The 23817-nt window shown below is 39.1% G+C and overlaps 1 protein-coding gene across 3 annotated transcripts in view; it reads right to left on the bottom strand.

The window, feature by feature from the left end:
- MYOM1 (myomesin 1) overlaps nucleotides 1-14035 on the bottom strand; it is a 75220-nt gene extending 61185 nt beyond the window's left edge. For all 3 annotated transcript variants that reach the window (XM_041477575.1, XM_041477576.1, XM_041477577.1), the window contains exons 1-3: nucleotides 13902-14035; nucleotides 9888-10376; nucleotides 1664-1801 (exon numbers count right to left, since the gene is read on the bottom strand). In XM_041477575.1, the coding sequence (XP_041333509.1) occupies nucleotides 1664-1801; nucleotides 9888-10315 (566 nt within the window). In that variant the 5' untranslated portion in view covers nucleotides 10316-10376; nucleotides 13902-14035. The remainder of the gene's footprint in view (nucleotides 1-1663; nucleotides 1802-9887; nucleotides 10377-13901) is intronic.
- Nucleotides 14036-23817: the final 9782 nt, after the last annotated feature.

Below are 23817 nucleotides of genomic sequence, written 5' to 3'. Positions count from 1 at the left end.
AAAAAGTAAGATTGACACAAAAAAAAGCCCCAAAAAACCAAAAAAAACCCAATGATGTAAGAATTTTACAGTACCTTTTAATGTAGGATCCCAAACAGGACACGAAAATATTTTACAGACACAAATAAATGAAGCTACACACAGTCACATTGAATTAGATATTACTGTATGCATTAGAAAATTTTTTTTAAATTTAAATTGTTTCTTAATATTTGTTAAAATGTTAACATGATGTGCTAAGATCACAGAGGCCTGTAAAAAAGCTAAGTACTAATCAAGAGTTGTGTTTTTCAACTATTGACCAATACTAAAAATTTTACTTGTGTAGACTCAACATACAATAAAAAGGAAGGATATTTGTGCATGGGAGACAAATGATGGGGAGCTGCAAATCTGCTGCATAAGTATAAACAGTGGCTCAGATGCAAAAGTAGTGAGAAGCCTTGAGAATATGTTATCTCAAGTTTTGTATGGGACTGTCAAATTTTTATGTGTTTCTATCATAGAAGATACAGATGAAACTCCAAAGCAATTTTTTTAAAAGTCAGCAGTGTGTTTTTTTATGTTGGTTGGATCAAAGAGCAGTGAAATCAACACAGGAATGTACAAGGGGTGAGAAAAAAATTACTCTGAGATAGTGGGAGGGAGTTAATAAAAAAACCCCCTACTGTTCTCATCACAAAAGCATCGCAAATGTTCAAAAGGCCAGAGCAATAACACCCTCCGCAGACAAGCTGGAACTCAGTTCACATGAAACCACAAGTTTGGATATAAAGCAGAAGTGCTTTTGGGTGCTGGTGAAGCAGTAGACAGAAAAGCACTGGCTCCTGGAAACAGCTTGGATGTGTCCCCTGAAAAACGCTGTGCTGCAGAGGAAAGACAAGTTGAACGGAGGTTTCTGTTCAACTGCAGGTGGGCAAAAATTTTTTTTCCTGGCCTGTAACCAAGAGCAAGTTTTCCACACTACATCCCAGTATGTATTAGAGTGAACAAGTGACTATGCTGGAGCTGCTGGAGACTCCTACTAAAATCACCATGCCATACCCCAAAAAGGGCAGGGGAGCCTCTTTGCTGATGTTAGTTCTGGCTTCCACATAAAGTTCACATTCAGCTTTACTGAGAACACTGCTGCAGTAAGATATATTACATCAGTAGTAACCATGCAATAAATACCACCAACACGTGAGATCAGTATGAATCATTACAATGGATTTGAGAAAGCATTTGGTTTTATTCCAGGGTTTCCCCGTGCCAGGACAAGATATTAGCACGTTGTTTCATTGTTTCTATGTTTAATGCTGGGTAAGAGAGATTTGATTACAGAACAAGTTTTCAAACCAAAAGAATAAGCTAAATAATGTGGACAACATGCTTGCCAGGTTCTCAATAGGCAGAGTTCTAATTATATTTTCATTTCATAGAAAGTGGCCCTGACAATGTGTTCAAAACAAAGTCCAGACACGTAGGTTCATTTGTCCTGGCTCTGGATGAACAATGTCCAATTTCCTGCCAGTCAGTTTACTTCTCTTTTTCTCACTCATATGAAGTGCAAACTATCACCATAAGATCCATGAGTGTAAAGACAGATTAATAGATTTGTTATTTTATAATTTGTTAATAAAATGTCAGAAATAAGATACCAAAGAAAATTTAATGAACATACCGTCCTGTGAATATGGGCACTGAGTAGTCTAAGGCTTCATTTTCTTTGTCCTCTGATATCAAACTCTGTTTTGCTCTCTTTGCTTTGGGACTCATCTTATAGGACTGATCTTCTATCATTAAGCTGGAATTTTTCAGTCTGAAATAAAAATTATATTGTAAAATCAGGAAAACAGCTGTTAAGAAGCACTCAAAAATACAATTAAAGTACTACAACTTTTGGCTGTCTTGTTTTGTAATCAAGAACTTATAATTTTTAATAGCCATAGTTTCAGAGTTATTAAACACATAACTAAGTGTGCTTTTGACAATCTCACCATTACAAACATATCATCTATGCCCCTTGATATTAAATCTAAATAGACAGAGTAAGCAATATACCTGGTAGCAATGTACTTTTAACAGTTTTTGGGCTGGGACTTGGGAAGATCATTTAAGTCTCTCTACAGAATTGTAGGGCTCAGAAACCAGTGTTGCCATTCCCACTGCTCTCCCATTCCTCTCCAGTGGGAAGAGAAGAGTTGGGTGAATTAGCACCATTTAACATAGAACAGATAAATGGAGGATGACTGAAAAGGAGGAAGAGCTTCCCCCCCACACCCCGTCCTCACCAGACTGGGAGGGATTCCAAAGAGCATGAAGCATATTTGAGGCAATCACTTTAGGTTAATTTTTAGCATAGATACAAATTGTGTAAACAAAGCTCGAAACACCTGGTCCTCCTTTGCCAAAGCAACACATCTCTATTCCATAGCTATGGAATATGCTAATTATTTGTCAGTCTTTAATAAATCCCAACATGTCTATTCGCCTGTCTTGCAACATCACCACAGAAAATCACGTGTGACTCTGCTTCTGGTCTGGGGAATTGTCTACACAGCTATGAGCTCCCAGCTTACATGTGCAGATACAGGAGCAGAATGATGGTTTCTCAGCAAGGCTTGTTAGCCCTGACATGTGCCTCTGCCAGGGATAGCCTGCTTCCCACACCCTGGATACCTTAGCTGGTGTCTCCACACAGCACACTGCACACATATATCAAACCCCATGCTAACACTGGGCCCCGGGAATGTTACATATGCATAATGTAATATAATATTATAGCCTTGGGCTAATGTTTTCCTTAGGCTGTATCCCTGCAAAAGTACCACCACCAACACAAGATGAGTGCTTAGTTTCCAAAATGTGTGCTAGTAATCTATCTACTGAGACTGTGTGTGAGATGACACAGGATCACTTTCATTCTCCTGTCCTCCCTTCATTTCTTTGTGTCCATCCCTTTGAGTTGGACAGAGTTCTCTCCCTACCCAGCTCCTGTTAAATCAATCTCCCATTCTCAAGCTCTCTGTCTTAATGTAATTCCCCTGTGCTCCCCAGGGCCACCATCACCAAGCCTGCAGCACTTCTGCCAAGAGACACTCAGTACAGGGGGTAAAAGCAACCGTGCACGCCTTCTCCTTCCTTCCTCCTCTCCCTGTAACCTGGTTTCCACACTAAAGAAGGCAGAGTCAGTGAGGGACTGTGGCACACACCACAGGATGGGGGCCAAGGGTTTTCCATGCCAGGCACCACTGGGTCAGCTAAGGCACAGACCACATCAACAGGAGAGAGATGCTGTGGGTTCTGGGTTTTGACACCAGGCACTGCCCAGGACAGCCAGGGATGGAGTACAAGAGAGGCAGATCCAGCTTTAGGGACAGAAATACAACAGAAAACACTCGGGAACAGTCCAGGCAGAGTAAAATAAAAAGGAAGAGAGAGACACATTGAAATGGGGCGTGCAGTGGCCTTACTCCTGGGCTGGACAATGATGTGGTGCAATCACTACAGCAAACCACAAATGCACTGGGAGAACTCCTCAAATAAGGGATGAGAAACACCAAAGGCAAACTATTTTCATTATTTTTCTTAATTGAACTAGAGTCTGTAAGGAGCTGCAGATCTTTACTTAGCAGGTGACTTTTTTTCCTGTCCTATTTAAAAATGGGTCACACCTGGAATTTTGACTCTGACAGCCATTAGATTTCCTCAGAGCTTTAGGCTGAACGTGTTAGGAGGCCACTTCATTCCCGGTAGTTTCTAGATCAAGAAGGATCACAGTATCAATTGAACTTCAGTTAAAATGTCTAGAAGTTTTTATTTTCATAAATGTAGTTGAAATGTGGTGAAAATTTCAGCTCAGGCATTTACAGCACTGTTAAATCCAGACAACACATTATTCCTAAAGGAGAGTTTGGCCTTGCAGTCAGTTTAGTTTTCATTTAAGGTCCAGATTACACATTCATTCAGGGAATTAATGGGAAGAATATACAGCAGTTCCCATCACTCCCTGCTAGCCATTTTGTTGATATCTTTTCTGTATGACAGTGGGATTTCCTATCTTTCATTAATATCTCTCTAAAACTATTTGAAAAGGCAAGAATAAATTGCTACAGGTTCTGTTTGTTTGGAGGCTGTTTTTCACTCAAACACTCCTTGTGTTTGAAGCTGAATATCTCACCTTTATGACCATACCAGAGCACCCAGCTGATGTTTTCAGAGGGATACCTACAGTCACTCCAAAATGTTCTGTAGAATTGCACTGCATAAACCAAGAGATTAGATTAATAAATTTGAAGCAGCAGAAAATGTTTCTACTTTCTAAACTCCATCATTTGCTTCTGTTCTGGCAGAGCTAGATGGAGGCTAGGAGAAACACGTATCAAATGGAGCTCTTTGCTTGAGAGAACAGGTTAAACACTATTCTATCATGAGGTTTATTTCCCTGTTTTCCTGTGTTCTCACTATTTCTTCCTGAGCAACACAAAACCAAAATCCTGCCTAAAACCATTATTTAGGTGGCCCAAAGCAGGACTCTGCTTCTTGAACCAGATTCTAAAATCTTGCCCTTTATTTTAAAACGTTCCAACCTTTTACCTGATATGTGGAACAGAATCTCCCCAGACGAGCAAGAGCAGGGTATCAGTGCTCTCTAGTTTCATAGGGAGGAACAGTACCATGACCTTTTAACATCTTTCAGCCTCATCTGATATGCCCAGCTAGCATATGTATATTTTTTTTCCAGGTCAGATATTATCTGTACAGGTTTATCAAGGTTTGTGACCTAAGCCTACTGTCCTTACTTCAGGGTGGATTCCAGCATGTTAAAATGTCAATGCCAGCATTTTCCTAGTTTTTCATTAGTGTGGTAAAACACACAGGCATTGTTCTGTTGAGATGTAAAAAACAGATGCTATTAACTTTTCCTTCTAGCCTAAAGAGGAGTTAAAGAAAACACTGTGCAAGGCATCTACAATTCTGTTGAGATGTAAAAAACAGATGCTATTAACTTTTCCCTCTAGCCTAAAGAGGAGTTAGGCTAGAGGGATGTGCAAGGCATCTACAACTCCCAGACAGATTCTTTGTTCTGTCTTGTCTTATTCTCAGACAGAAAATATGTTGGCACTGTCAACTCCCAGACAGATTCTTTGTTCTGTCTTGATGTCTTATTCTCAGACAAAAAATATGTTGGCACTGCCCTTGTTTCTGTGCCTGAAGGGACAGGTTTCCCACACTGCCCAAAGAGAGTCTGCAGCCACTGGATGTGGAAGCAGACCACAACACCCCATTCTTTAGTTATTTCATTCCTGCAAGAAAAGGCAGATATAAGCTCTTTTATACCTCTAAAAAAGCCATGTATCTTGTCCTAGCAGAAAGAGACAGTGGTATACACAATGGTTGCACCAGCTGTACCTGCTGGAGAAGCTCCATTAGCAACAAAACCTTGTCCGGGTTCTCTTTTTAGCAGCTGTTTCTTTCCTAATATGCAGTATTTTAATTTACTGTAAATAGGAGATAAAGGATTGGCAAACCCAGTTATAGGAAAGGAAAAAAAAATATTTTCAGCAAAGATCTCTTTAAATTCAGCCTCTAAAAATGAGAAATGCTCTCTGGTAAACTATATTAATTTTAAGTTGCTGACAGGTTTGTCACAAGCCCAGGCAACATTGCTGGCGATATTCGCTAACACAGCTTCCACAACAATTTTATTTGAAGGGGAATTGTTTCCACATAGCAGGTCTCATTAAAACAATTTCCACGCTTGGGTATGACATCTGGCAGCCAGCTTCTTAACCCTCACCTATAATAAACCAAAGGATGAGCAGCGCCAGGATCATGGTCTTCTAATGTTTCTGGAAGTGTACTATTTACTCAGCCTTGTCCTGATCCTGGTTACAGTGTTGCTCAGAAGAGCATTAGCTCTCACTGTCAGCCTAATTAATGGCAAGTTAGAAAGGCATTTTTCCTCTCTTTGCTTGGTACACCTGAATTACACCATGTCCTCTTTGCTGTTTTGCCTGACCTGCAAAATACATGCAAATGCCTGAGCCACACCAATAACTTCTGTTTTCCCTCTAAGCAGGTGTCAAGCCCTTCCGGTGGCAGATAATCTGCCTGTGACACAATGGGATTATTGATACCACTAGACAGGACAATAACACATAGAAAAGCAGTGAAAGTTTGAGCAAAGGCAAGTCAGTGAGCTTCCACAAAAAAGAGTTAAATGAGTTTAATCCAGCAGCCCTGTTTGACAGCCCTGTAGTTCTGTAAGCAGCTTTGGCAGGTCTGACTCAAATCTTCTCAGAAGCACACAGGGAATGGAGCACTGCTGTGGAAGAAGGAGAAAGGAGCCAGGTTTCCCACAGGAGCCAACCTGTCCATGCTGGCAGCCCCCAAGGACTGGATGGGGAAGAGGATGGGTGGCCACAGCATCAGCTTGCGGGAGACATACATCCCTCACCTGTACAGAGCCTCAAGGAAAGCAGCACATGTCACTTTTCCTGCCTCTGCTAAAGCCAAAGAAGAAATGCTTGGCTAGAGATAGCCCCACAAGCTGGTGGGGAGGGCTGGGTGTGAAGAGGCAAGCTCTCCATGGTGAGATGCCCTTTCTTTTGGGAGCCCAGAAGTTTGCACCTCTGGTCAACTGCAACCAGCAGAGCTGCAAGCTTCCATACTTGCTCTTGATTTTGCCAGTTTTCATTTTGCTCCCTGTACTTCCTCAAGCTGTTGTGGTGTGAAGAAGACTTGAAATGTGGGGGACAGGCCACTTGCACAGGGAAAATTTTTCATCCTCCTGGAAAGTCAAGCTGTGGCTCCTTCAAACCGCCTGCGTTCACACCCTGGGAATGTTTTCCACTCAAGTGAGGCTTCAATACCATAGAACTGGGTCCAGGTCAAGGTCTTGCAGGTTACCTAGTTCCTAGTCCTTCTCCACTGCTTTCCCCATGATAAATTCCTCACATAGCACCAACTGCATGTCAACACCAATGCTTCATGAACTCTTTCCTGTACTGTGACTACAAAAAAGGATGAGACTTAAATTTTGCAATAACTATACATTTACCAGAAGCTACTTTAGATGAAAATAAGAAGTAACCTGAACAAAAACATAATATTTGAGTTTTCCTGTTGGGCTTAATGGTGTTTATCTGCAAAACTATATACATTATTCATATATCTATATTTGGTGGCAATATTCACTGATATGGAATCATCAACTGTTAGCTGAAAAATTTTGTCTGGGTTTGGATTTGTATGTCCATTCTTGTTTCAAGCAAACACTCTATAGTTCAGGTCATTTAGATACAGCATTTCAACCTTTTCTACTTCTATAAAATTGGAAGAATTTGAAGACTCTTTTTTTTTTTTCTCCTATACCATTCTTTTCATATGGATGAAAACAGAAAGTCTCATTTTCCTAATTTAATTGAGTAACACTTGTTGTCTCCACATTACCCCTTGAAGTATATTGGGTTATCTGGGAAAGACAGTACAAATTTGGCAAGAATTCCTTCAAATCTGAACTACATTTAACTGTAGAATTGCATTACTTTTTCCTCTTGCAAATTGCAGAAATATGGGCTGCAAAAAACAAATAAATACCAACATAGAGGCTATATTAACCATAAATCCAAATTAAATACTGAGTTTTTAATTCAGAAATATTTTCTCTGTGTTAATTAAGTTTTGTGTAAGAGAGCTTGGAATCTCATGTATTTAATCTCCAGATTCCTTGTCTTAGGTAGCAGCAATGAATTTTCTCCAGTACAATGACAGGATCACAGAAATTAAGAAGTTGCAGCCAAGATATTCTTATCTGAACAATCTATTGGCAAGTCTTGTACTACAGAGTATTATATATGCAAATATACTACTTTAAATCAAAAGCAAATCCTCAGTAAATGTTTTAAATTCTCTCTCAGCTAAGCAATTCTATTTATTTCAGTAAACTCTTTAAGAGTTATTCTTAATGAGAACACACAGGTTTCAGAAGAAACTTGTGTGACAGCTGAAGTGCTTGTAAGCAGGACTCAGAAAGAGGTTTTTTTAACAATCTTTTTTTACAACTTGAAGTTCTTTTTTATGAGAACCTTTTCTTCAAGAAGAAGCAAGCTTTGGGTTAGGGTCAGCAACAGAGTGCAGGCACAGCTGCATTGCTGCAGAAATTTGGGATAGCTTCCCTTACCCAGAACCCTTTGGAAGCATAACCCTCAGTTCCAGCACCTCCAGTTTTCTTCCCTCCACCAGCAGATTATAAATGAGATTCTCACTGCCTTCTCAGTGATAAATTATCTGCACAAGTAAAATTGTTTCAACAGCAAAGCCTGGATATGACCCAGTCTAAGACAATCAGCTACAGAACCATAAAATCATTACAACCTCTAAGATCATCAGGTTCAACCAGTAACCCAGCACTGCCAAGCCCACCCTTAAACCATGTCCTTAAGTGCCACACATTTTTTGAACACTTCCAAGAATGATGATTCCACCATTTCCCTGGTCAGCCTATTCCAATACCTTTCAGTGAAGAAATTTTTCCTAATTTCCAATCTAAACCTCCCCTAGTGCAACTTGAGGCCATTTCCTCTCATCCTGTCTTGTTGCCTGGTAGATGAGACCAAGTCCTGCCTGGTTATGCTCTCAGACAGCTGTAGAGAGTGATAAGCCTTCCCCTGAGTATCCCTTTCTCCTGGATAAATAACTGTATTTCCCTTAGCTGCTCCTGGTGCTCCAGAACCTTCATCAGCTTTGTTGCCCCTGTTTGGACACGTTCCAGCAAAACTCAATGCCTTTCTTGTAGTAAGGAGTTAAGTAAAGTCATTCACCTCGACTGTAACAGCCTGAGGATCAAATTCCTGAACAAACTGGCAATTGGACCCTGAGCTTCCTGAAAGCCAGGATTTCAGTGAAGGCTGAAATCACAAGGTATTGTTTACTATGGTACACGTAGTCCTTCTTTCATTGGTTTTGGCCAAGATTTCACCATTATCCACAATCCTGGCAGCATAATCAGTTTTCAAAACTTAAATTTTCTGCTGGACAAGTTTTGGTCAGTTATGCTAATGATACTCTTAATTTTACATTAATATAATAGCAAGCAGATGTTTTGAGCTATAATTTGTTGGTTGTTTCCTCTATTGCTAACAGCTGCTCTAATCTTACTTTAATACTTCTCTAATTTCTGTAAATCTCTGAGATATATACATACAAATAATATGAGGCTATTATAGCAAAAATATTATGCTAATGTAATTGCTTGAGCAATATTTATTATCTTAAATTTTAAAAAAACCCATGAGAGCTGAGCATAGCTACTCTTCTCATGTCAGATGGGACTTCAGGTTATTTCTACTTTGGAAATAGTATGCCTCAACCAATACACAGTGTGAAAATTTCCGTTTCTTGAATCACTCAGCACAAAAGTGAAACTATTAGGCCAAAGAAGAATTAATCATATATGGACAAATCAACTCAAACTTGCATGAAGAGCTTTGAGTTCTTTTACTACTCCAACCTTGTCAGATAAGAGACAGCCTCAATCCAAAGCTATCTCAACTCTTCATATTAAATTAAGCTGTATTGATGTGGCTAAACAACTTGGAAGAAGAGGTAGCTCATGCCTAACCAATCTGGAGTGTGAATATGTCAGCACACAGCCACATCAGCATTGTCAGCGCTGTTCTTATGACAGTCCAAGCACCACACATAGATTAGTCCAACAAACTAAGCTGACCACAGTCCTTCCCATTGCCAAAGCCAAGGGGAAACACCGGACCAGGAAAAAACATTAATGCCAAGTCACAGAGAAACTTTATGTGGAGGAGGAGAGTTTTGCCATTGTTTTCAATGGGAAGTGGTTAGACATTTTTCTACCACAATGCTGTTTCGAAGACGGATTATCTTACCCAAAACTGTAGGCTTCAGACCCCAGCCTGTAGGCTGCAGCCAGCTTGTTGATGGATTCAGATGCATGGCTGTAGGCAGCTGAGCTGGTGCTGAGAGACTCAGCGTCAAGGCTGTAGGCAGCAGATCTCTTGCTTTGCGCGGCAGAGCGGTCGTAGGCTGTGGATCCATGGCTGTAGGCTGCCGACTCGAGGTCGTAGGCTGAAGAGCCATGGCTGTAAGCTGCTGAGGAGTCAAGGCTGAAGCCTGCTGCAGACGAGTGGCGATAGGCTGCGGAGCCCCTGGCATAAGCTGCAGATCCTTGAGCATAGACGGCAGATTTGCTCTTTGTCTCCTTTTGGTACTGGCTCACAGTGGAGGAGAGCGCTTTGTGGCGGTACGCACGGTCATAGTGCTCATGGTGTCTTTGGTAGAATGGTAAAGACATCATGGGTGCCTTCGAATTTTGGGTTTCACTGCACTTCTCTGGGTGCAAATAAACAGGATAATGTCTGAAAAAGAACAGGTCAAACATAAGGACTACTGTCAAGGAAACTCTTCAGTTAGCATGCAAATAATACTCAACTTCACACAAACTAACACTGAACTTGAAAAATCAACTGCAATGAATTTAGAGTTATCGTTTTATGATGTGATTTAGACTTTCAGACAGGTTCATATTCAAGTTTCAAGATGCTCACATGTCACCCATTATGACCAAAAACCTTTGCACTCTTGTGTCTGTTCATTTGTAGTTGGCTCCCTGCTACTGCAAACTATTCAAGTTCTATGTGCTCACTTATCACTGTAAACTAATAAAACTTTGTGTGCCTGGATTTTTCAGAGACAGTATAAATAATTTTGTTCAATTACAATAGAGATAATAAAGTAATAAATTATTTGTAAAGGCATGAGGAAATCCAACAAGGCTATAAAAGCTGAAACAAAAATATATGAACATATTTATTTTTGTAATACAATTGTCAGATTGAATTTAATCTTCCATTTATTATTACAACAGTGAATTAAAACACTAAGATTGAGAAGGAAGTAGTTTTTCTCTAAATGTGCATTACAGTGATTGTTTTGTACATGATACCAGGGTTCAATTTAAAAGGGCTTATTGTGCATTATGCTTTTACAGTTGAATCAGGGATCCAGTCTGTATGTAACGGGTAAAATAATATCATGCTCCTCAATGCAAATCCTTCTCTTTTAACCTAAAATATCATGTTCAAGGTTGCTAAGACCCTTCTTCCAGAAGATAGGCCCATTTAATTTTAGTTTGCACGTCATCAGCTGATTGTCTTGTAGTCACTTGTAGCACAAATTTTGATCAGTTAAAGGGTAGTTCCCCTCTCAAAACGGGGTGAAAGTTGAGTGCAGAAAGAATTTCCTTTATCTGTTTGTTTTTTTTTAAAACCAGCATTACAGTCATTATTTTGCTTTTTAATTTCGCTGTTGTTATAACTGACTTTTTCTACTATGACATGCAAGATCGCCTCAATATGATAACCTTTCTTTCTTTCAGGCTCAGTGGCTACGAGGATTGTCCCTGAAAAGGTCCCTGATTAGTAACAGAGATAAGCTACAATAAGGAAATGTTAACAAGGATTTAAAGAAGGTCCAAAAACAAGGGTGAGAGGTGTTTGTTATTGTCTTGAGGTTTTTTTTTTAGTATTGATCACAAGAGTAGGAAAATTGTTCTGCTTCGTGAAATGAAAAATTATTTAATGTTTGGACTTAAAATACACTTACAAAACTGGAAGACAATCATGACTTCATGAAAATCTAGATATCCAATTTGGGTTGTCCTGCACAGGGTCAGGAGTTGGTCTTTGATGATCCTTGTGGGTCCCTTCCAATTCAAAATATTCTATGATTCTGTGATTTTTTTGTCCCTGGTCTTTTTGCCCCCTCAATTTCAGTCCTTGGCTTTTTCTTTAGTATTTGGTTCTGATAGCAAGTCAAAAAATTTCAAACTATTCTTTTTGAAAGCTGCTGAGGTATTTGCCCTAACCAAGGTAAATTACGAAAAAAAGACCCCAAAACCAAAAACCCAACAAACCAAACCCAAACCATATAAAAACCAAAAACAAAGAGGAAAATTTTCTTATATTTCAAGGATCTCACAAGGGAAATGCTCCTTGTAGGATAACTTAATTGATCATTTAGTTGCAGGAAGTCAACAAGGAAGAAATTTATTCATAAACTTTTTATGTAAAAGAAATTGCTGATATCCTGACCAAAGGGAAATTGTGAGACTTCTAGGAGACCAAATTATACATTTACTTTATTTTTATCTGAAGAAGAAGGATAAATGAGAAAGAGTGTTAGCCCATTGGTCTCTATGGCAAAAACTGATGTTCTTTTTTAAGTCTCTTATTCCTAATACCAGCTATTTTTTCATGTCAGTTTAAAAGAATGTAATTATCCTGTCTAGCATCCTTGTTTCTAGTACCTGTCAGTACTTTGTGTTGTTACTTATTTAATTTTGTTAGCTACCAGTAGTATGTAGTTCCTCTTAATTTCCCTAGTTTCAGAAGATTTTTTCCTTCATTTTTCTTCGTTGCCTCCCTCTTCCACCTCTACAGAGCTGGGTTTAGGACTTGTAAATCATTGTGATCACTGCCTAGGAAGGTTAAGGCATACAGAAGAATACTGTCTTGAACACTGAAAGAGAAGGAACGTGAGAACATCCTGTTTTCCTTCTGCAGGGTACTATGGTTTGTCTTCAACGGCTTTATTTGAAGTGTTGGCTGGCTTCACCATTCATACAACAGCCACAATGCTAACAGGCATTCAGCTCAGGCATTCCCACAGCCTTCCAGGCTTCAAACATGGAAGGTGATCCACAAGTATGAAGCACCGCATGTGTTGCCCATTAAGAAGTTAAACGAGGCATTTCATTTACATTTTATCAAACCAAAAGACCAAATTAAAATGGACAAAGGAAACATTTTTCTTCCAAACATGAAAGGTCTGGATCTCACTATTCTCAGGAGTAGAAGTCTGTGATAGGAGTAAGGACTATGATAGCAAGGCAGGCACTGAGCACTAAGTCAGCTCTTATGGTTCAAATCAAAGACCAGCACTGACTCACACCATGTAAAAGGAAACTCCTTTCATAGGTATTTTATCACACCATAAGTTATGTTTTATATTTCCTCTGAAACATCATGGATTGCTCACAGGCCGGGATAAGTTGGTTACATTAGTCTGATCAGATACAGTAGTGTGATGCCATCGGAAATGACAAGTAACTCAGAAACAGTGCTCCTATCTGGAGCACTGCCTGATTATCAGACTGACTCCCATCTCTTAAGTTTTATCTATGCTACGTGCACCCACTTCGTCTGTGTGCACCAGCCAGCCCCCTTCAGTGTGAGGGCTACACTCCCTCTCAAGATCAGTGTAGCACTTCAGAGCTTGGCCTAAAAGTATTAGTGGCCATAGTTAGATGAATTCACAGTTTTTGGAGCTATATTTTAGCAGCTGTTTAACTGAGTATTTAAAATTACTACTGAGCAGACAGACAGTCCTGTACCTGTCCATAGTTCATAGCTACACATTAAAGGAAGTGATTCTGCTGGCATTACCTCTTGTGCTGTTTATCAGTCTGTGTAATTCTTTAAAGATCTACTCCATCAATCAGAGAAAATAGTGAAATAGATTTAAAAAAAGAAACTCTTGTAAGCAGAGGATAACATCCTATACAACAAGAAAATATTTATGTTATTTAACAATTCTCTAAGCTCACAGAAGAGTACATGACAAACTCCTCCTATATCTCAGTAACACAGGCTTCATTTGAGAGTACTGTGACAGTATGCAAAGATAGCTGAGTGAAAATAAAAGAGCCCCTGCACTACTTTCTTGTTTCACAGCTGAATGTTCAGATGTCTTCGATTCACATCCACAAATCCCTCAACTGCTGAGCTAAGAAGAATAAAGGGAGCTACTGTCAGCTTTGCATTACAGATTCAGATTAAAAATAATTGAACACATAAAACCTTCCAGCATAAAAAACCACTTACCAGGATCCAAATGAATGGCAGCAAATGGAAGAGCTCCTAAATGGATGACTAGCAAAAAATACAGCAACACTGAAGCCAGCAAAGAAAGACGTAGTTAGGACGAGGGGTAAGCACTGGACTTCAAGGTCCAGAACAAAAATAATGCCTGCAGTCAGTGGAATGTCAGAGCCCCAGTCCAGACCTTTTATGGCCAGGGGGATGCTATAAATATAGCATGGAAGAGGGAGAGAGACAGAGACAGATACCGATACCCTGTACTATCTCTGTGCAAAGACATGATGATGGCAGCTTCAAACTAACGGAGATACAGAGTCCTTCTTTTAAAATATCTTCACTGAAATCTACATAAAATCAGCATTCCAATTAAAAATTATTTCTAGGATTTTTTTTTCCTTAGTTAAATCAGATTTAGGAGGAGAGAAAAAAAAATTGTGTCATGAACCAGAAACTAGGAAAGACCAATCCCTGTGTTGACCTTTGCTATGCTACAAGAATTTGAACATTTTATTGGTTCTTTTTTTTAATGCCAAGCCACAGTACATGTAATATAAATATTTCAGCTTAATGACAGACTATCTATCAAGACTCTCTAAAGTCATATGAGTTCCATTTCAACAGAAATGTATTTTCTTTGTTCTGTTGATAGTGTTACTTTTTTATCATCTTCTTTAAGATAAAATGCTAAATTAAGAACATGACCTCATGAGGCATTTAAGTAGATATAAACAATGCAGCTTAAAATCCAACTCTTTGTTTCTAAATTAAAGAGTATTACCTCTAGGAATAATTAAATGGGCTTGTCTGCTTTCATTTTAGTCCCAGCATTCTGGCATAAAAATGAGTAATCAGTGGGGCTGAATATTACATCAGAACAAGTTCTGTCATCCAAGATCTAATAGGTGGAATGCAGTGTGACTTCAATGTAAATACAATTTTCCTCTGTCCTGTAAATTTAGCTTTCAATAAAAGTGATTAGTGTATTTCATTTTGTTCATTTGCATTGACAGAAATATTAACCCTCTCAGTTCTGCTATAGCTTCTTTTCACATTCGCCATGCAACACAACCAAGAATTTTCCAGATCCTCCTGCTCTGCTAGCACCGCCCCCTTTATGGGTGTAACCACCAGAAGAAGGTCTGGACAAGGCTAGAGGATCCCAAGCTTTTCTCTAGCATAGTTCATCAGTATCTTCTTCACCTCACCGCCTTGATTCTACATGAAATCCCCTCATTGTCCGCACTGACTACTGGTTCCCTGGAGAGCCACTGCCACCACGCAGTAAGTTCAGAAGCCTCTTCACCTCCCACATCAGGAGCTGCTCAGGTGCACCAAACGTATGGGCTTTTGTTTTTTGCTCATGAGGACAGAAACTATGGCCAGCAAAAAGTTGTGCAGTCATAGAAACTGTATTGTGGCTCAGAAAACTGACCAAACCTGCAACAGGCAGAATGAAAAATATTACCTTAATACAAGCTTTTCTTCCCCCAGAATACTGTGCTAGTGGCAGTGCCACTGAACTATAGATTCTGGGCTATAATGTACATTTTTAGTTAGAGCAGATGGAGCCTCGGTGGACAGAGTCCTGGATTGCATTACAAACTCCTGATCCACTCCTTTGCCATGGGTCATTTGCACTGATATTGTACAAGTCTTAATGGCAGGCAAAATGCTTTTTAAGAATACAGGAAGATGTAGAGAAATGAAAACAATTAAATATCACACTTCTCTGTTTTAATTGCAAGACAATCTGTATAGTTCACACGTGGGGGACAAAAATCTGAACAACATTTTCAGTGTTTTTGAAAGGCATAATGGCACTATGAAGTTCAATACAGTTTTCAAATTCTGTGCTGACTCCGTTCATTCTGTAAATAGAATGGAGACACAGTGTAACAGCAAAATATTTTGCATTATTTTGCCCCTTAAATTTACACAATTTCAGATCTAGCTTTATTATGAGATAATATTCACAGCTAATTTCAAATCACTGAACTCCTATTCTAATATCAAAGTACATATTTTAAGTCACTTGGAGCTCTGCAAGCCTCAGAATCCCTGCAGCACTCTGTATCCACATGTATTTAGTCACACTGGGCTTGGGAGAGACACCCTTAGGAAATATTAGTTCTGTCTTCTCCTAATTAGAGCTACATAGTGCTGGAGACCAGTTTGTTTTTCTGAATGGGAAAGCTGGAATATTAATTTAGAACCCGACATGACAGAACAAAAAGCTTTGCAGTCTGTTCATTGAAGTTTTGAGAGCTACAGCATCGTGTAGTTGGGAGCATAAGTCAAATTTCACAGCATCCAGGTCCATCTCTTTCATTTGAGTATAATCTTAAATAAATCTGGTGAAACAATTTTTGGAGAACAGAGGCTTTGAGCATGTGTGCTGTCTTCTGGAGTTTGCTTTCAAACTTGGGTCCACTTTTGTACATTTATTTTTATTAAGAAATCACTTTAGGAAGATGTGTTAGTGTCCATTATTCTCCAACTAGCCATCTTCATAACCCACTGAAGGGAAGGGAGGTCTGTGTTCCCTGTCTTCACCCATAAGAAGGTATTAATATCCAGGTTTCTGCTGATTCTCTGCTTCACTCTCAGGTCATATATTTAACAAGGAGTCAACCTTTTAACAGAAGGGTTTGGGTGCAGCCTACAACATTTTGAGTATCTGGCCTCACACCTGAAGAACCAAGTACAAGACGACTGTCTTCTCGATACAGATAGAAATTTTTCCAAAAGCCTCTCAAGCTATTGACTGTTGGTGCCTACATCAATTTTTTCATCATACAGAAATATTTGCCTTACCATTATTAGCAACATTCATTCGGCAGTGTCTTTCTGGAAATTTGTAACATTATAAAGATTTCTGTCCATAATAAAATCTTACCCCAAGAGCATACAGCAGATTTCCAAAAGAAAATTCTTATAATTTCTTTAAGTAAGCACTTTTGGCACTTAGTTGGTTTTTTTTTAATGCATAGTATCTCCTGTCATTTTAACTTCCATATCAAAACAGATGGTTGTCAGATGTCATCCCACATTTTATCATTCTTTCCTAAACATAACAGATTTTTCAATACCTTTATTCCAATAATGATGGATAGTTTCTAATATCATTGTTGTGTTTAGCTTTGTACCTTGGAAAGGCTGGCCAAAACACCTTGACAAATGATTGCTGAAGGACCCGAGTTGTACCTGGTAACTGTTATCTGTAACAGCAGATAACCCAAACCCAGAAAACTTGACTGAGGTACAGTATCTGAGCTCCTGCCACTTAGGTATGCAGCTTTTAGAAGCAGGTAATATGCTTCAAAATATGAGTTAAATAGTTCAGGCAGAATACTGGCAAAACAGAGGTGCCCAGTGTCTGGGACTGGGGCAGTGGGATGAGCACTGGCTGTCAGGTCCTGATAGAGCCTGTGGGGAGCTCCCAAGGCCCCTGGGGAGCACTAAAAATGTTGACTTTGCAGTGATTGCCACCTCCTTTTCTGTTATCCATAGACCATGTAACTGAACTATGTCATTACAAAGAAAACAATCTGTAGATATCATCTTACTAAAGTGCAAGGTACTATTTCAATAATACAAAGCAATTGCCTCGGTTATTACAATAATCACTTCCACAATGATTCAGGTACAAATGTACCCAGTACACAAGAACATCTTCCATTTTTTTTTTTTGTCCTCACATTAATTGATTTAATACTTTTGGATCAATCAAATGTTTCTTTTAAAAGAAAATATAGTGGCTATGTCTTAATAGAAGAACAGAAAATGTTTTTAGCCCTTTAGCTACCAGACTTGGAAATTACATCTAACATAACAATTAGGCTCAAAGAATTAGAACAAAGTGTTGAGGAAAATTTGCATCTGAACTTCATCTATTGCTTTATTCAACAGTCCCTGCAGGACAGACCCTCAAATTTCAAACATCAATTATGAGTAAGAAAGTCTTCCAGAAATTGGGGGTGAATGCAAAAAGACCTGGGAAGACAAAGAGGTGAATATTAGACTCTTTAGTATTTAGAGAAGAGAAGGAGATACACTGAAGAACAGAAGGAACTGAGATTAGGCTCTGATGGGTGGACATGCAAGTCAGAGATAATTTTGGTGATTATTTCCCAGGTGTGATTTAACTTTAAATGAAGTAGCTCAAACATCAGCAGTGTAAGCTGTAGCACCAAATAACTACGAGACAATTGCCAAATCCACCAGGACATTTCACAAATATCCAGAGAGTTGATCAAATTATTTGAATAGTTGTTTTTGTTTTCTTTTTCAGTAACTTAAAATATTTGCTATAGCTGGTGACTTCAGACTCCAGTGCAGCTATATTCCACAAAGGCAGCAGTATGTTTAACTCTGAAATGGATTAATCCTGATTTTTATGTGATGGCCCAATACTCCAGTTTTTCCATCCATGTTGTAGAACAAGTCTTTTTTCATTTCTGAACAACTTTAAGTTTGGAGACTCAACAAAAGTGACTGGCATAAACTAAAATAAGATGCTTCAAAGACTGGAGGGCAAGATCAGTTTTCTGTCTGATGATGGTCAGTATTGGATAGTTCAGGAAAACAAGCAAGAAATCAAATTTTCAATATCCTTTCCAGGGGATGCTTCACCTTAACATTTGTTGCTTAACTAGTTTATTATCTTATAGCTTAAGTGACTTATACAAAAAGTTGTGGTAGCTCAACAAAGTCCTTTATTAAAAAAGAAAATTAAATAGCTGTTTAGAGTAAAATTCTAGAATTCAGTATAACACTAGTCCGACAGATGAGAGCTCAGCCTTTACTGACTCTCTGAAAATAAACTGGGATTTGGTTATTTTATAAGCTGTTGAATGTTTCTAGTTCCTTACCTGTCTTTTTCTTGCTATAGCTTGTTCCTGCCTTTCTAGCAGAAACTGTCAATGTCTTGTTAGCACATCTCTGCCTCTTCCACTGAGCACACCCTCAGCTGGACACACCAGCCAAGTGGCAGCAGCCTTCTCCCCTCAGTGACTGGAAGGAAGCAGAGGACCCCTGCCTCATTTCTCATGACTGCCATTGACAACTCAGCATCTTTATACCCAAAGAAACCCTCATAATTCAGCGTAAAGGTAAACAACAGCAACAAAATATGAATCCTAAACTAGCAAATCCATCTCCTCCAGGTCATTTAGCCACAATAAATTTTCAAAGTGTTCCTCCAAAATACTGTGCCTGTGTATTCCACCAGTGAAAAGCGATGACTTCTAGGTGAGTGATTTACATCTCTTTTCAGTACTTCCACTAAGCAAACTGCAGAGATGTTGAGAGCAGCACATATACTAAATGGGCACCAGGTGTGCCCAAAACCCCACTAGCTGCTGGGTACCAAAGAGGTACCAAGAGCAACTCACAGGGCAGGAAGGGGCCAGGTGGGGCGTGACTGTCAGCTATTAAAATATCCTTCTCTGCCTACTCAAGCAGCTGGCTCAGAAAGCAGAGCATCTTTTTTTTTTTTTTTTTTTTTTTTTTTTTTTTTTTTTTTTTTTTCCCCCTGATAACAGGTATAACAGGGAGATTTATCCATGAGAGATTTAATTAACTAAATCCAGCATTAGTGATGGTGTAGCTCTGACAATTTAAAGCTCAGCACAGGACTCTTCCACCTGCTATTTACTGAGCTAATCAGTTTGGGGTGAGTTTTTCAGCCAGCCCTGATCTTGGCACTATATAGCTAGTCCAAATGAGCTAGTTAATTTAAATCTCCTCCAAATATATCTCTAGACAATGTCTGTGTGGGCATTATGTTATTTTTTCAGCACAAGAGCTTGAGGTCATTGAGGCTCTGTTAAAACCCAGATGATGCTTTAAAATGAGGCATAATAGGCATAATGAGAAAGCCCAGCCTCCTAATGAAAACACTTACTTATGAAACACACATGGCACTATTAAGTCAAGGTTGTGCTAATGCAGCCTTGTTTCTGTCCCTATGTCTGATTATTTCTCTTATTTTTGTTTGTATTTCTACCACTTCTCACAGTAAAGAGCATGACCACATCACTTTGATGTGGAGGCACATTGATCACCTGCTCCCTCACTCCTGTGCTGTTTTTAAAAACTCTCCTCTTGCATAGTTTTCATCAACAAATTTTCAATTCGAAACACCACACTGCATGGTGATGTTGCTCTCCAGCATTTGAGAAAAAAAAATACATGGAAAAAATAACCATGATATTTGGCATGTCTTATGTGGTCATATATATATATATATATATGTATAAAGTTAATATTCTTGCTCTATGAGACTTGGAGTGCTGCATCTAGCTCTGAGGCCCCAAACATAAGAAGGACATGGACATGTGGCCCAGAGCAAGGCCACAAAGATTATGAGAGGGCAGGAGCACCTCTCCTATGAAGACAGACTGAAAGCTGGGGAGGTTCAGCCTGGAGAAGAGAAGGCTCTGGGGAGACCTTAGAGCAACTTTCCAGTGCCTAAAGGGGGTCTACAACTCAGCTAGAGAGGAACTTTTTACCAGGGCTTGTACTGCAGGACAAGGGGGAACAGCTTTAAAGAGAAAGAGGGCAAGTTTAAATTGGGAATTAGGAAGAATTTCTTCACTGTGAGGGTGGTGAGGCACTGGAACAGGCTGCCCAAGGAAATTGTGGCTGCCTCCTTCCATGGAGTGCTCAAGGCCAGGTTGGATGGGACTTTGAGTAACCTGGTCTAGTGGAAAGTTGTCCCTGCCCACGGCAGGGGTGTTGGAATTAAATGATCTGTAAGGTCCCTTCCAGCCCAAGCCATTCTATGATTCTATCCCAGGAGCTCGGTTTCTGAGACCTTGCACAAGAACTTAAAAGGCTGAGATATGACATAATATGGCAGAAACAAGTGATATAGGGACCATTTTGTTGTGCAAAGCAGACGCTGTAGCACTGCTGAGTGTACAGCCCAGCCTGTTCTGCATGCTCAACTTCTCATCTATGGCATTTTTCATTTGGCACTTGATTGAGTCATTTGAAATGGATGTTGAAAACAAATTATTGCCCAGCTGACCTAAAAATCCTTCTATTAAAAATCTTTGTACTGTTTCACACCAGCTACTTTGAATCTCTTCCACACTTTGTCACTACTTGATCTCTGTTTAAACTGCACAAAGATTTTATATGCGCTTGTAAATTTGACAGGCATATGTAACAGAAATTTATTCAGAATATGCAAATCAAGAGGGGAAAACATTCTCTTGCTCTCTTTTTTCTCCTGACTCTGGTGATGATTGCTGTTGCTTTGCATAAATCATAGCAGAGCTGTGGGAGCTGGAGAGCTGCAAGATTCAAGCTTCCCATCTAAAGTAATTTGTCAAAAATCTTCCATATGCTGATGTGCTTTCAAAGAAATTAAGATATTGTATTCATATCTTCCAGTTGTTTTATATTTTAAACATTAGTTTAACTGTTACTTACAACCTTGGATTTTTCATCAGATCTAATTTTCTTGTGTCACAACTTTTCTATGTAGTACCTGTCATGGCCATCTCAGCTGAACTGTCTTTCCTTATATGTTTTAAATTGCATCCCTTTCTGTTTGAAAGAAGAGCTGTTTTTTTAGTTGGGGTTTTTAGCCATGTGATGAATATTTAAAGAAAAAAGTTCTTGATTTTGGCCCATAACAAATTATTTTCTTACCATATTGACAAAAAGGCAGGGAGATTGCAAATAAAAATATAAATTTATTTTAAACAAATAGTCCTTTCTTTAAAGCCATCAAAGATCAGTCTAACAGACAAAGAATTTCATGTGGAATCTTAACAGAAACCAATATTCAGTATAATGGTTTGCAAAAGGAAAAACTGCTTTTCTTCATGCCTGTGGGTCCTGTTCTTGCAGCCACTGGCTCTTCTGAAGTATTAAGTAAACGTGAACTGGAAAAACCCTGCTGGAGGCTCTCATAGATCAGTAATTATCAACCATTGAAAGTAGGTTGAGACAAAAACATCCTCCAAATGAAAAAAAATTTAAAAAAAACCCCTTGATAGTGTGATAAACTTCCTGTTCTTTTCTGCTTTCCAAGGAAAACCTTCACCCAATGTTTGTGGCAAAACACCCCCATTTTGCTAGCCAGCTTGGTAATTTGGTACAGCCCCCTTTATAAACCATAGGAATCTGGGAGATTTTCCCACTCTGTAACTACCACAGCTGCATTGTACCCATGGCATAAGAATCAGAAGGTTTTGGTTCATCTTTCTTATCTTTTATATAACTTTTGGTCTTGTTATTCTGTGTTCTTCCATTCATTTTTTCTCTTTTTCTTCTCTTTTCCAAGAGTGTTTTGCCATTCAAAGGATCTTGCTTGACTGTACAAAGCACCGATTTCTAAATTTTATTTACACCTTGGGGAATTACTATTTCAAACAATGCAACACTAGCAGAATTTCTAAATCTAGCTGAACTTCAATTGTGGTTTATAGTCACACTTCTTTCCAATGAGTCTGCATTGTGTCCAGCAGTATAAGACCAACCTTTTCAGCTACTCTGGTTGATATGTCTGAAGTAAAATAAAAGAGGGAAATTAAAATGTAATTGGTTTGCATTTATGCACTTGGAACAATTTTCAGTTGCCAAGAAAGTCATTATTGATCTTAAGGAGAAAAAAATCCCTCTAGGAAAATGATTAAGCAATTAAGCCACTGCATAAGTGAAAGACTTCAGAAATTGGCTATATATTTTCACTGATAGGATTGCTGGTGACAGAGAACAAGCGTCTCATCATTTTACTGTCATCACTCTATTTGCAATTATTTCTGCCTAAATAGCCTTTCATTTGTAGAAATTTGCATACTGTTTTACATTTCCATTTTCATACTGCTAGTCCAGCTAACAATTTCTAGTAATTACTATCAACAGACAGTACAGCACATCTAAAAGGCAATTTGGATCTACAATAAGAATCACAAAAATCACAAAATAATTAAGGTTGGAAGGGACCTAGTTGCTCTCTTGTTGACCCTCTAATTGAAAGCAGGTTCAACTGTGAGACTGTTCACAGCTTTGTTGAGTTGGGTCTTTGAAGCCTCCAGAGATGGAGAATGCACAACCTCCCTGGGCGACCTGTGCTAGCCCTTGCCTTGTTTACCTGCTGAGAGACAGGAGTATCACCCATACATCCTCACAAACCTGGGGGCTCTCCTCCAGAATCCTACTTTGATTTTTCATTTTTCTTTTTAAAAAACTGTGACATGTTTGTGGCTGTACAATCCAGTGTTTAAACTCCTCCAGACACTCCAATACCCACAGGCTGTCTGTCAGTACTCTGAAAGTTGTGGAAGAGTAACAACAGAGCATTTGGAGATCTGATGACAGATTTGTTTTAAAAAATCTCTGCAGTTTAAGCAGTGCAGTTGCAGCTGTATTTTACTATCCTCCTTACTGTTTCAGAATTGTAAGCATCAGACCCAGCCCTGGAGTCAATAGTTTATCAATGACATAAAGCAAAATTTTTTTGCTTCATTGCACAAGTTTCCAGTGTCTAACTGTGGTTGCAAAGCTTTCCTTCAATTCAAGGGCTGATTTTTGACAGTGACAGGCTCTAAAGATGATTTTAAAAGTATTCTGACATTGCAACCTACTTCCTCAATTTTCCATCTCCCATCCTTTTGTTCCCACATCCTGCTTCTCAAACTTTGCCTTACCCTGGAAAATTGGGGCAGAGGTCAAGTCAATGGGCTGGCAGCATTGAAGGAATGCAGCTGCTGAAAGCTGCTGAGAACAGGTTTTCCTGCAGCCAGTTGTGCGCTGTCACCAAAGAGGGGGTTTTTCTTAAGAAGGCAAACCTTGACATCTGGATGATCTCTGGACATACCTCATGGAAGGGTTAGTGCTACATCACTGCTAGATTGTCATGAGGGCTTACAAAGCTACAAACACTTGGTATGATAATGAATAT

Source organism: Pyrgilauda ruficollis, unplaced genomic scaffold, assembly GCF_017590135.1.
Source record: "Pyrgilauda ruficollis isolate IOZ18807 unplaced genomic scaffold, ASM1759013v1 scaffold41, whole genome shotgun sequence".
Classification (NCBI taxonomy): Eukaryota; Metazoa; Chordata; class Aves; order Passeriformes; family Passeridae; genus Pyrgilauda; species Pyrgilauda ruficollis.
This window is presented reverse-complemented; position numbering and strand designations above follow the sequence as displayed.